Below are 13,207 nucleotides of genomic sequence, written 5' to 3'. Positions count from 1 at the left end.
AAGTTTTTTAAAAAGGCAGTCATACAAGTTTTATTGTATCTTCCTTCAAAGACAGTGTTTTATCATTTGCTGAGTCTCTGAGGGGAACATGTGGTATGTCACAGCCCAGCTCAAGATGCTCTGCAAACATTCCACTCAGAGCTGATCCCACCTTCGCTGACTGGATCCACTGGGCTGCAAGGAGACCGTGGGAAAAGACCAAGGTAAGACACACGCGTGCAGTAGATGGCTGGTTCAATGTATGGATTCACACATAAGATTAGAAAGTAGCTTCAATGTCAACTGTTCTATGAAAGGTAAATTACCTCTTTGAATGGGTCCGTATGGAAAATATTTTTTCCATCCACGTGAAGCCCATGAGTTCAAAGGTTAGGTGTCCAAGGTCAGGAAGTGAAGCGATGCCATCATGGAAACATTAACACGCTATGTGTGCTACGATTGAAATGAAGCCATGTCTTCTGTCAGGTGCCTGAATGCTGATGGAAGTAGCTAAAATGAACCTGGAAGAAAGGACTATTCAATATTGTGTCTGGGTTTCAGTGCCGGTGGCGTGCTCATGTGACTCTGAGCATGTGTAACAAATACATCCCAGGAACACAGCCAATAGAGACCGACTCTGCCATTCAGCCATCATGACAATCCAGCCTTCACACCCTTCTCTGGTCGTTTTCTGCAAGCAGATTTATTACAAAGTAATGTTACAGTAACAATTTCAGCTCCACCGAAATGAACCAAACGTTGACATAGATGCACAAAAAAAAAAAAAAGACGACGACACGAGTGGCACCTCCTGAAGGTCAGTGGGTGCGCTGCTGTGAAGTGGTCCAACAGAGCATATGGACTGTAGCTGCTCACAATCAAACGGGACTCCAAAGCATCATGGTTACAAGGTTTCCGCTACTATCCTTAAAAGGTTGCTGCAGTGCTTACTGGGGTTCATTGTAGTATATTGCATTGCCCTTTAAATGCATGTTGGCAGTATATCATAGCACTTAAATATTATCGGTGTGCCTAACAAGGTACCATAATGCAACACCAAACTCAAAACATCAGCAAAACATACGGTAAAGTTCATTTAGCGATTTTGAGAGCGCCATCCTGCACGATGCCCTTCATTAGTGTGTTTAGAAAGGTTCGCTAGACCCAGGATCTCTAGCGTTCCTCAAACAGGTTCTCAATTCATAAAATAATAATAAAAACAATCTGACATTTTTCACAAAAAAATAAATACATTGAAACAAACACACAAGGCCACTAACATTCAATTCTTACATCATTTTAAACCATATTGCCTCTCAACAGAATATTTTACATCTTCGCAAGGGTTTAAATAGCACAACACATTTGCAGTCTTAAGTTAGAGGTCTCCAGTGTCCGTCACGCTAAGGGTTCAACTAGATCCCGGGTTCTATGCTCCAAGGCAGACAGTTGACTATCGCTTGGATCCCTTTGCCAGTTTGCTAGTGGGAGTGGTTCTTCTCTGAGGAGTGGGGATCTTTGTGGGTTTGCCTCCATGTTGCCGGGACGCAGAACGCGCCGTCGCTCGGGCCGAGTCGCCGACCGTCTCAGATGCGTCCGAGCACACAGACTGGATGTCAGAGATGTCGAAGTCGGAGGCGTCGCTTCCTCTGCGACTGCTCCCTCTGCTTCCTGCTTTGCTTCCAGGTCTGCTGGAATTTTTTCTTGACTCTGGAGAAGATCAAATCAAATCAAGGATCAAGGATAATAATATAAAATAATAAAACAGTAATTATTCAACCTTTAGGACTGAGCACGACAGATGGTGTGTTTTTTGTCACTGTTGGATTAAATTGCTGGAAGCAAACATAGAATTCATAGTAACTTGCATTTATTACATCCAAATAAATACTGAAAAATAAGTATTAACAAATTGATCCACTCTAAAAACACGGATTATAAATTAATAGTTAAATAAAATAGTTTGAATCATATGCTAATCATCAAATAGTAATTTCACGTGATTCTGGCTTAGGATGTAAGAATTTATTTGATAAACGATATTCTGGAAAGACAAGTTTTATATTTTATGTTTTAATTAAGCTAATTAGTTCTATTTTAATATTTGTGTTAATACATTTGCCCGACATCTTCTGCATACATGTAATCCTATGACCCCTTTTGTTAGCATGTTCTTTTATTCAAGGGTGTGAAAGGAAAGTTTATTCTTCAATAGTGACTAAATTCAGAAACCGAAGGATTTTGCTTGGGAGAAAAGCCGCTTTCAAAATAAAAGAAGGATGTTTCTGAATTGAATCTCGACTGACCGCCTATCATCTGTGTCCGTGCTTTCAGTACGGCAGCGCTGATCAATGTTCCCTCTTCACCAGACTGAAATCCTTTTCCTGACAAGTACCCAGGGAGACGTAACTTGCTGCCTTGAACCGGTGTTCCCTGCAAAAGACAGAACATAGCTTTCATTTGTAATCAGTGGTATTTAGCTGCACAATAAATGTTAAATAATTAAACATTTTAGCATAGAAAGCTTAGTTTCATGAGAATTCTGGAATTTATTTTAGAAGCAGTTAGTATTTGAAGCATGTCAACCTTTAATTGCTCACACATACACACGATCATACATGCATAGGTAACATTTAATGTTGCATTGCATGCATTGACAGCATTATATGTTGTATTGTCAGAAAAGAACAACATTTTCAACCCATTAAATCAGAGAAGTTTAAACCCAACTGAATTCTCACACATCTAATAAATTTGTATTGCTTTTTTCAGTGCAGAATATAAAATGAAGTATATAATATGTAGATAAATGGACTTTACATATTATATTAACATATAAATATAAAGGCATACAATGTACAGTAGCTTTCAGTTGGGTCATAAATGTTCCACATCAGATCATGTGCTGTACCTCTGAGGATGAACCCGGGCTCCCGAAGGAGTCCGATGATTTAAGAGGAGGGCAGGGTTTGATGTTTGTAAGCCAGGGCTTATCATAATTGCGGGTAATGTGTAGGGGAGTCTGGGGAATAATGGTAAATCAATAAAACAGAGATATGGATTCACAAATCAAAAACTAAAAGAATCACTAGATGTAAGAGAGAGAGCGAAAAGGCAAAACAAGAATGTGATCAAATGATGTAAAATAAATGAACTGAGCAGGACAAACGGGAGGGAAATCACGGAGGGGAATGACGGACAGCTGGAAGGAAAACGGACTCTCCCAGCAGAGTGGCGCTCCTCACCTTGACTGTACTGGTTGCTACTGGTATTGGTGGAACAGGACAGCTCTGACTGGAGACGGATCTGTTTGGAGACGCTCCTCTGGATGATGGCCGAGACCTTCGGCCTCTGTAGCGGAAGCTCGCCATTACCTGAGTGGTTCCCTCTGGGAGGATGAACTTCTCTCGCAGCTCAATGTTGGTCCTGCCTTTAGCTGAGAAATGACACTCCAAATGAACCAGACTGCATAAAAGCTACTGAGTATTTTTAACAGTACTTTTATGGTGATGAAGATGTGAGCCAAGTTTTCATTTTCACATGAAATCCATAATAATTTCCAAAAAATAACTGTGACTCGGTACTAATCAGAGGTGGGATGGAACAACTCAAAGGTTGAGTTGTGTTCTTTTCCTGTGGAGAAAATTTTATTTTAGCTACTAAAATTCTTTAGATTACAATAAATAAATCGAATCGAATATTTCCTCTGTTTCACCATTAATTAGTACCAATTAGTAGTTATTTAAGAAATTATTATGGGGAAATTATGAGGGGAAACAGACCTATGAAATAAAGTCTAACAGTCTTATATATACATTAAAAAAACGAATATCTTAAATTAATACAATTTCAAGTTGGGATTCAAATCGCAAATAAACAATGAAATCATAAAAATCATGCAGTTTACGTGTAATGACCTCAACAGTTTCACAATCGGTTTGCTTGGACTGCCAAACAAAGGATCCAATGAACCAAAAGGTGCCTAAACACTCCCACAGCAACACGGCGCAAATCAGAAAAACCCTTCACAATTTGTGTTAATCACAAAGACAGGCTAGTAAACACGCTAAAGACAAAATAGATCCTGTATCCTGCCATGAGTGTTTCACGCCTCAATGGCGATGTCAGACAGTTTTATATCAGAATCCTGTTATCCGTCCAAATGCGTCTCTTGTGGTATTTAAGGAAACCTTAAAGCTGCGTTCAGAGCTGCGCTTACATGCTGCGAGAGAAGAAAATATAGAACTCAAAGCAGATAATGATAACAACTTGCACAAACTGCATGCATGAAAACCAGCTGCAGGTGAGAGGCAGTTGATTGTGAGCGGAGCTGGTCGGTGAGGATGCCATTCACAATGAGCACTCACACACACACACACCGCTACAGTAGTACACACCCGGGGGTCAGCACAAAGCAGCACACACTCGGATGTGCAGACACACATACCACTGAAGGGTTCATGGAGCGAGGTGAAAAAGTGAGATATTTGCCAACCTATAGGAGACTGAGTAATTGAAGAGTTTGATTCCGAGCGCAACATTTTGCTCCCGTGGTGATGAACTAGAAGAAATGATATCATGTTCAGCAGGGAAAACAGGAAATCCATCATCCAGACAACAGCAGAAACATCAGCTCCTAAAGGCTCTGACACTCTGTGGGCACAGGATGGTGTCGCATGGTGGCGGCTTGCTGGTCACAAATTGTATTTACTAGGATAGTTCCTCAACTTATTCATTCCCACATAACACATGACATATATTGTTTATTGTTTCCCACAGTTTGGTTAAACCAGATAAATGAATTATATCAGGAATAAAGTAAACCGTAAAAAGAACAACTCTTAATAGAATACATCACTACTATTATCACACATAAAGGAGAAGAGACAGAGTGGTGACTTCCCCATTTATGGATCTGGAATTAAGAACATACTACCATCTCCTTTGATTCAGGATCTGCTAATATATCATAAAAAAAAAATCATAAATAATTTAATTAGTCAATCAAATCAATCTGAACTCGAGAGATCTCTAAGTAATTTCCTGGTTATAAAACAGTCCAACCTCTGATAAAGTAATGATCGTGCTCAGGTGTCAGTAACAATCGACCCTGCGCTGTGTCTTCTTGTGGGGACTCACCTCTGCAGGGGTCATTCTTTACCAGAAACTCATCCAGAGCCATCCAGCCTCCGCCCACTCGCACCATCACAGTGCTGCGCAGAATGCGGACTAGACGGAGCTGCTGTGAGTCTCCAAACTGAGCCGGAGGAGTGAAAATAGACAGAGGATGTGTGAATGCACCGACCTGAGACTAGGCAGTCGCCCGCTAAGGGCTACAACCTGTGCAACACTGGAAATCAGGCTGGTTTGGAGCTTCAAATTCAATACAGTGAATTTCTAAAATTTCTGTTGCATTGGATCTTTCATGTAGATAATATAGAAGCCGTCAAAGATGCGTTGTTTCCATTTCAGGACTGATTCCTTTCAATGTTGCACAGACTGACACAGAAAGGACTAAAAATACACTTTTTCAGGTTTCCCTTCTAAAGACACAAACTACCCGAAGGTCATTCCAACTGGTTTTCTTCTATCAGTGTCGGCTGGTGAGAACGAATGATTTTGTTATTGATAAGTGACTGCATTTGTTCACACGAGACCTGCAGGCACATTATCAGACCACTAGGGGGCAGAAATGGATAATAATTTGCCTTACTTTCAAAGACCACAAATAAAAATTGTCCATCATGGTGTGATGGAGGCAAATGATTGAAGGTCAATGGGGTGACTGAAGACGGCCGCAGCCAGTTGGATGTGACCAAGAGTATTAACACAGAGACAAAAATTAACACAGGACAATCACAGCCGCATGCTTTCTGTCAAAAAAACAATTTCACATGATGATCAAGCGGATGGACAGCAGTCTCCTGCAAGCCAGCACGTTGTTGCACTTTCTACAACTACTCAGGATGCACTGACACTGATGCAGATCCAATGCAGCTGGCTCCAGTGACACATGAGGGATGGGTCAGACCACTGCTGTCTAATCCAACATGGCGACACGCAGACACGACCAAACACTGATGGCCCTCAGATTAAGTGTCTGTTATCTTATGGTATCCATTCAGCTGCTTTTTTTTACACTGTATGATTATCAATGATTAATGCCACTGGTGATTCTAATTGACCGGATACATTAAAGGTGACGATGATCACAAGACACATTTGAAGAATAGCCATTTACCAGAATACAGCTTTCCAAAACTGCAACGTGTAGGTGAGGGGTAAGATTTAGATTTTCCCTGTTTGCTATTGTCTCATCGCCGATTAAGGACTCATGTAAGCAGTGAACCAGACCAAACTGTCAAGAGAATGATTTCAATTCATTGGTTGTGTCAATACATCAATGCAAACTAGTTCATAGCTTAACACTAATGTGCCTTTGCGCTTGTTAATACAGCAAGCTGCAGAAAGCATGTGTGACAAATGAACCGAGAATAGCAATGTGTTTTAAACTACAACATGCAATTGTTCAATACAAAAATAACTGAGAATGTCAAATCAAATCTTGATCCCAAGATGGTCCAACTCTAAAAGCGAATTAACGAAGAGGGTCAGTTGCACCGATAAGTCATTCCCATGATACTGAAGCGTGAAACGCAAGCACACAGAAAGCATTATATTCCGAACTGCCAGCCGATGAGAATCTATGCCCGCGTGGACCAATCAAAACATGAGCTGAAATGGTGCCGGCACTTTAATATTGTATTTTCTGAAACTCAAAAGCAAATGTGTTTAACATTTAATACGAGTTTTATCTTTCAAAAGAAAAAACAACAACAAACAAATCTAAAAATCCTATGAAATTGAAAAACATCTCATTAGTAAATCGGTTTTGTGTTCCGACCATTTGCAGATATTGTGAAATTGCTGGGCTAAAACACATTTCAGGCCTGTGTTCCTCATGGATTAAATCAGGAGGCCTAGTTCTACTTCTGAGTTTCAGTCTGAATCCTGGCAGAGCGTGTTAACTGGAAAACAAATGACAGTAAACGAAAAGGACTTGCTAAGCACAGGACAGAAGGATCAAAAACGAGGGGACGACTTTCATATGTACCTGGTTTCCAAGGTAGAACTGGTGACACAAAGAAGAATAAAAATATAGAAAGTTAGAGTGTTTAGAAAACATTAACTTCTGTTGATATTCTTTACATTCATTTCTTACCTTTTACAGGATTGTGCCATGAAAAAAAACATTTTCTAATTCAAGCAATGCTGTTATTTGCTGGAATATACTTGAACTCGCCTTACCCGGTATTTGTTGGCACCGATCTGCTCCACTTGGAATCGTTTTGTACATTTGCATTTCGCTACTTGTCGTGTAACCTTCAAAAAAATGTTTACTTCATTATTATATGACAACTCCTGAAACACAGATGTTGTCATTCTTGTTGAGACGTCACCTCATCCTCAATTTTGTCAGCATCTGTTAACGGTTTGTAGGCCTCCTTATTGGGATGAAGGGCTGCCACGAACTCATAGTAGTCAATGTAGCCGTCACCATCTCGATCAAATATGTCTGCCACGGCGCTCATTTCCAGACGACTCGTAGGGAATTCTATTGGAGAGTCAGCATCAGAAAAGCGTTTCTCCAGGCGGTACACATTTGTTTGTGCGTTTATGTGTCGAATTCTTACTGGAGGAGAGAATGCCTTCTATAAACTCCTGCCGGGTCACCTTCCCGTCTTGATCTTTATCAATGCGGCGGAAGAAGTCCATCACACGAGACTTCTTATGGTTCATCCAGCGCATGTAGCGCTTGCGCCACACATCAAAATCAAAGTTGGCAAATTCTTTCAACTTAAAAAAAAAAGGATCAGATGAAAACCCATTCATTCATCACGGGGACGTACATCGCGCAACTTTTCAGACTTAGGATCACATTTACAAGTAATTTAGAGTCTCCAGTTCACCATTATTGCATGTAATATGCAATAATCGTGAATTATCGACATCACAGGAAGGCCCAGTGTCCTGATTCTAATCAACAAACAACAAGAAAAGCACACATTTGTAAAATAAATAAATAAATACAAAGGATTGTGTTTTGTTACCTCTTCCAGTCTGTCCATGGCATCATTGAGTTTCCGCCTTCTGTCCAAAGCCAGCAGCCACACATGCTGCCACTTTGTGACCAGCAGATTAACGCGGGGATTCTTGGTTTCAATGGCAGCTTGCGTCGCCGACGTGTACAAGGTTTGAGTGGGGGAACGCTTTCCTGTGAGTGGAAGACAAAAACCTTCGCTGTCTAAATCAGGAAGAACAGAACAATGACATCATTCCAGGTGCTGAAATGGTCGCTTCACCCTGCTGTGAGTCAACACCGGCCAGATGGCGCAGGGTCATGTTTGCGGGATACATACTTCCAGTTCTTCCTTTGCCGAGCACTGGGATGTGCGACTGGTTCAGCGGCTCCACGGCCGCCTTCCTTTTGTGTGTCTTGGTGATTTTGTCAACATCTGGTTGCTTCCTGGTCATTTCCTCCATGAAAGCCTGCAAGGGAAAAACAATAAGTACACACACAATCAAGTACTGAACACACTGCCGGCGCTATTCTAAACAATTAATGAAACTGTGACAGCAACAATCTAAAGAAAAAGCCCCAGTTCCGCTTCACCTGGTGTTCTGCTATGAGACCTTTGACCTCCTCGACCTCCTGCGGCAATGACTCCTTGTCCTTGTCGTCGAGGTTGCTCTCAGCCCACTGCAGCCACGTCAGCAGGTTCTCCAGCAGCTCCTGAGTGGCTAACAGCTCACTGAGGGCCGTAGCCAGCCTCTGCTGGTGCTGCCTGGCCCAGGCTTGCACCTATAACAGCAATATCACACCCGTCGCTCATATTATTGAGCGACATGCTGAGGTGCACGGAAGGGTAACCTCATGTTTGTAGCTAGAAGCATCCAAACTGTCGTTTCGTGGTAAATGTGGCTCCGACAGAGCTGAAGGATGTGAAAGAAAAGCTGCTGCTGTGAACTGACCTCCTCAAACCGGGCCTTAATGATGGTGTTCCAGTGTTTGATGGTTGTGATGGAGTCGGGATGGCAGATGGTCAGAATAGCCTCCCCCATGCCAGTTGCCTTACTCAGAGCCACTCGCTTGTCCTCTTGCTTCTTCATGAACTCCTTAAGAACAGCAAATGGTAAAGAGTTTAGATGTAAAAGGGAGCTGTGAAAAATTTAATCATTGCTCATGAGATTTGTCTCAATATTGGAGCGAGACAAAAGCCACAGCAAGAAGACGAAATCCTAGTGAAGGAAGCCAGTTGCAGGAATGTTGCAGAATAAGCTTTCATTTGTGAAATCAGCCAAGAAGCTGTCCAAATATAAAATGCAACGGTAAATTTGAGTTGAGTTGTGCTCAAGAGAACGAAACATGAATATCTGCGCTGCTCACCTTGTGTTGGCCGATAAGCTCCTGCAGAGCCGCCTCATCATCAGGGAGGTTGCCGTGAAAGCGCAGACTTTGCTCGGCCTCAGCCAACCATTCCAACAGGATGTGAACGCTGGAGTGGAACTCCTCAGCCTGAGCCGGACGACACAGATCAGTCAGACGCACAAAGCGGCTTTAGCACCTGTCTAGCGGCAGCAGAGCCTCCGCAGTATACCTGACACAGAGCTTGTTCCAGACGGGCCTGTTTGGACACCGACAGGTTGCACACTGTCTCCCAGCGAGTTCCCAGCTCCTGCATCTGGACCTTGACCCAGTAGGAGTCATCGTGGCTGCTATCGATGAGCTCCCTGGCGGAACGTTTCAGAGCTTGGACGCTCACTGTCCTCTTTCCCAGCTCCTTCTGGAAAACCTGCGGGGACCATGTTATCGAAAATGACAAGCAAGACCGGCTGATATGTGCAAAGTGTTTCAAATGTAAAACTAGCAAACGACAATCAGAGATTGCAGACCCTCGCCTCCAATAGACTATTGGATCTTGTGAGACAGTAAACAGGGCTTCCAGATCAGAGGGGCCAAACCTGCTCTAGCTTGCTCCTCCGGAACGTATTACAAGACTCCTTCTGGACTCTTTTTCCCATCATGCCATTCGTGTCCCTCCCTCTTAAAGTGGCAGTTTACAGCAGAGGCACAATTCCAGATGTAAAAATAATTCTAGAATCTGGACCCAGATCCGGATCAACGCCATTCTCGGGGAGGACCGAGCCACGGACAGAACCTTGCTTGTGTAATAAAAATTTCAAGTCGGTTGGGTTACTAGTTTTTGAGTTATGCGCTCGGACAGACAAACAGACAGACAAACAGACAAACAAACAAACAATTGCAATACCCTCGCCTCCTCTTCGGCGAGGGTAAAGAAAATTGAGTTTGGTGTTAAAATTAAACACCACTTATAACTTCAGTGGAAAAAGTGCAGAGCGGAATTTTATCTTTGTGGATCACAAACGCATTCTGTGCAGCCGGCTCACATTACGCTGTTGCCGACACACTGCAGTTATTATTAATGATGACAATGGGAATACGCAAACATGAGAGCATCGGTTTTCCAGACATCCTTACTTGACACAAAACTCTGCAGTCCTTTTGTTGATTGAATAAATAGTCCAAATAAGGTGTGGCTCAAGTGCGGTTTGTTTTCCATTGTGACATGAACCAATGAATAAAGGAAGGAGAGTTCGTGTTGATGCAGCAGTGAGATCCTTTATACTTACTGTTAAAGCCGGGTATCCATTACGACACTTCAGACAGTTTTAAAGACCAAAGTCAACAAAGTGGGACAATCCGGCGTTCAGTGTCGTTTTATACCTTGTGGTTGTCTATCAGGTTGAGAACCAGGTCGATGTCGCCGTGCACAGGCTGGTCCTCGGCCAGCTGAGGCTCCACTCTGTACAGCCAGTCAATGAGAGCCTGGAGAGCGTCCGTAAACTGGCCCGAGAACAGCAGGGCTTCCTCCAGTTTGTTTTGTCTGCAGAGGAGCCCAGATCATCCGCAGTGAAAGAAAATGTCTCAAGAAGGCTGGTGAAAACGCTGACTAGTGTTTCATAAGGGGAAAATAGAGTAACAAATCGGGGGGGGGGTTTCTTTACCTTTCAACTGACTTGCCACAAACAGTGTCCCATCTGTCCCTCAGTTCGCTCAGCATGTCATTCAGCTTCTGATTATCGTCCTGGAGGGAGGTCTTTTCTTTCAGCGCCCGCCCGGTCCGAGTGGTGGTGTCATACACAGAGTGCTTGCTGCCCAGAGCCTTTTGGAACTCCTGCGAAAGAGAAACATTGACAACCTTTTAAATCTTCTTCTTCGTACTGCTGCCATGTCAGATCTTATCCTAATCTGTGTGTACGCGTGTTTCGTAATAAATAGCACAGTCAAGGGAGAACAAAAAAATTGGGGGTTAAAGCTCAAGAGCCGCTGCTGCTCAGAGATTAAACGTATTCAAGCAATGTCACCCCTAATACATTTGGTCCATTCTGGGATTATGATAGGATTAGTACAACATCCCCACATAACACTGCAGAAACAACAAGAGAGGGCTGGTAGTATAAAGCAAGCAATACTGTAATTCCTGTGAATATCTTTCACTGCTGGATTGCTTCCACTTTGCATACATTGTACCTTAAAAATGAAGCAGTAACCGCTGCCTAGATGCTGTTTCAGTTAAATGAATGCACCTCTACCGATGGGATTTGATCATTATTCTGGGGAATGATAAATCAATGCTCGGTAACCTTATGCTGTGCCAGCTGCATCTTGATTTTGTCTGGCTCATTAGCAATTTCCACTTCCGAGTCCAGAGTCTTGTCAGAGTCGTCCAACCACTCCATCAGTTTAGTCCACGTTTCATGAAACTGATGATACACAAGGATAGAAACACACACACACACACACACACAAAATGTAAAGCATTGTGACAAACGGTGTAATTGTTCTTGATTCATTGCAGGGTTTTGTTAAATGCTATAAGGTTTGGTATTTAAATACTAAACTGCAGAATGAACGTGGATCAGGTTTCATTTTCTATTTCCAGAGTTTTTCCACCACTAATGAAAAGTTCAAACAGCAGTGAAATAGTGCGTCTTTCAAACCTGATGCAAACTAGAAACCAGAACGGCACCTGTTTCGCCCTCTTCCTGGCGTCGTCCAGCAGACGACCTCGCTCAACTGACCGCTGCACCAGCTTCTCCCAGCGGCCCTGCACGCTGAGCAGCAGGTTCTTGATCAGGACCACGTCCTGTTTCTGGCTGAAGTATTTCAAATGGGTTCCCGTTTTGTCCAGTTCAATAATGTGGTCCCTGTGGGAGTTCACCTCCGTCACAAACATCTGTCCAACACCAGCACGGCAGAGAGAGAGAGAGAGGAACCAGGTTTAGGCGAGTTGTTGTGACTTCGAAAGGGAGGACAGGCCTTTTACTCGGCACCAGAGGCAATGCATCTGGTGCTTTATTTCTAATCAGCATTTCAGTTCTCTTCAGAAGTTGCTAACCCTCAGTGACGTCACCTTATGCTCGTCGATCTGAAACACGATGGTGTCCATGATGAGGGATGCGGGGGAAACCATGTTTAGCGTCTGCTCTGCTTGGGTTAGCCAGTTGATGAAGTCCTGCAGAGAGTTGTGGAAATCTGTGGCAAGGGTCAAGGCTTCCTCCAGTTTGACCTGCAGAAACAACAGAATTAGGAACAATCCTGTTGGATTTTCACCATGTGTGCTACAATACACAATTCTGAAAGGAAAAAGGTTTGGTTGCGTGTGCAGAAGACAGGGAAGGGAGGGGAAACAATTCGTCTTCAGTCGTGCCAAAACAGAACTTCTATTTATAAAGAGGAAGATATACGATCTCTGGAGAAGCCGCTGCTGCTGCTGACGAGGTTTTAATTGAATGAATGAAACAACCGCAGCTGAGAACATCCATTCTGCTGCAGGCACAGGCTCATCATATGACCGTAAACGCTAACGACATTACAAGGGAGAGCAGCGTCACGTTGCTGTGGAGTGTTTTGGCCAGCAGCTACGGTTTTGTGCGGCTATAACATTTCGCAGACTTCTGGGAACGGGACCAACGTGAACGAAAAAAAAAGCAACAAAAAAAAAGCTATTGCAACGAGCCGCCAGAATGAGGAGCGCCCTGTCCGGAGTGAGCAGTCATGTTTACTTATAATGGCCACAACAGTGATTCAAAGCTCGTCCCAAAGAGCCCCCACAGAACAGCAGAGTGACGGATGAGGCTTTGC

The 13,207-nt window shown here is 43.2% G+C and overlaps 1 protein-coding gene across 1 annotated transcript in view; it reads right to left on the bottom strand.

Moving 5' to 3' along the window:
• Positions 1 to 658: 658 nt before the first annotated feature.
• Positions 659 to 13,207, bottom strand: part of LOC137912977 (dystonin-like) — a 73,110-nt gene continuing 60,561 nt past the window's right edge. The window contains exons 80-100 of the mRNA XM_068757107.1: positions 12,477 to 12,632; positions 12,093 to 12,299; positions 11,707 to 11,826; positions 11,068 to 11,237; positions 10,787 to 10,946; positions 9,639 to 9,833; positions 9,428 to 9,556; positions 9,013 to 9,156; positions 8,654 to 8,842; positions 8,400 to 8,529; positions 8,091 to 8,254; positions 7,674 to 7,836; positions 7,440 to 7,594; positions 7,288 to 7,362; positions 7,094 to 7,111; positions 5,119 to 5,236; positions 4,427 to 4,540; positions 3,225 to 3,415; positions 2,891 to 3,001; positions 2,286 to 2,412; positions 659 to 1,689 (exon numbers count right to left, since the gene is read on the bottom strand). Of these exons, the coding sequence (XP_068613208.1) occupies positions 1,433 to 1,689; positions 2,286 to 2,412; positions 2,891 to 3,001; positions 3,225 to 3,415; positions 4,427 to 4,540; positions 5,119 to 5,236; positions 7,094 to 7,111; positions 7,288 to 7,362; positions 7,440 to 7,594; positions 7,674 to 7,836; positions 8,091 to 8,254; positions 8,400 to 8,529; positions 8,654 to 8,842; positions 9,013 to 9,156; positions 9,428 to 9,556; positions 9,639 to 9,833; positions 10,787 to 10,946; positions 11,068 to 11,237; positions 11,707 to 11,826; positions 12,093 to 12,299; positions 12,477 to 12,632 (3,093 nt within the window). The 3' untranslated portion in view covers positions 659 to 1,432. The remainder of the gene's footprint in view (positions 1,690 to 2,285; positions 2,413 to 2,890; positions 3,002 to 3,224; positions 3,416 to 4,426; positions 4,541 to 5,118; positions 5,237 to 7,093; positions 7,112 to 7,287; positions 7,363 to 7,439; positions 7,595 to 7,673; positions 7,837 to 8,090; positions 8,255 to 8,399; positions 8,530 to 8,653; positions 8,843 to 9,012; positions 9,157 to 9,427; positions 9,557 to 9,638; positions 9,834 to 10,786; positions 10,947 to 11,067; positions 11,238 to 11,706; positions 11,827 to 12,092; positions 12,300 to 12,476; positions 12,633 to 13,207) is intronic.

This window comes from Brachionichthys hirsutus, unplaced genomic scaffold (assembly GCF_040956055.1).
Source record: "Brachionichthys hirsutus isolate HB-005 unplaced genomic scaffold, CSIRO-AGI_Bhir_v1 contig_796, whole genome shotgun sequence".
In the NCBI taxonomy this organism is placed as follows: Eukaryota; Metazoa; Chordata; class Actinopteri; order Lophiiformes; family Brachionichthyidae; genus Brachionichthys; species Brachionichthys hirsutus.
The sequence above is the reverse complement of the archived record's forward strand: the minus strand, read 5'-3'. Positions and strand labels throughout refer to the sequence as shown.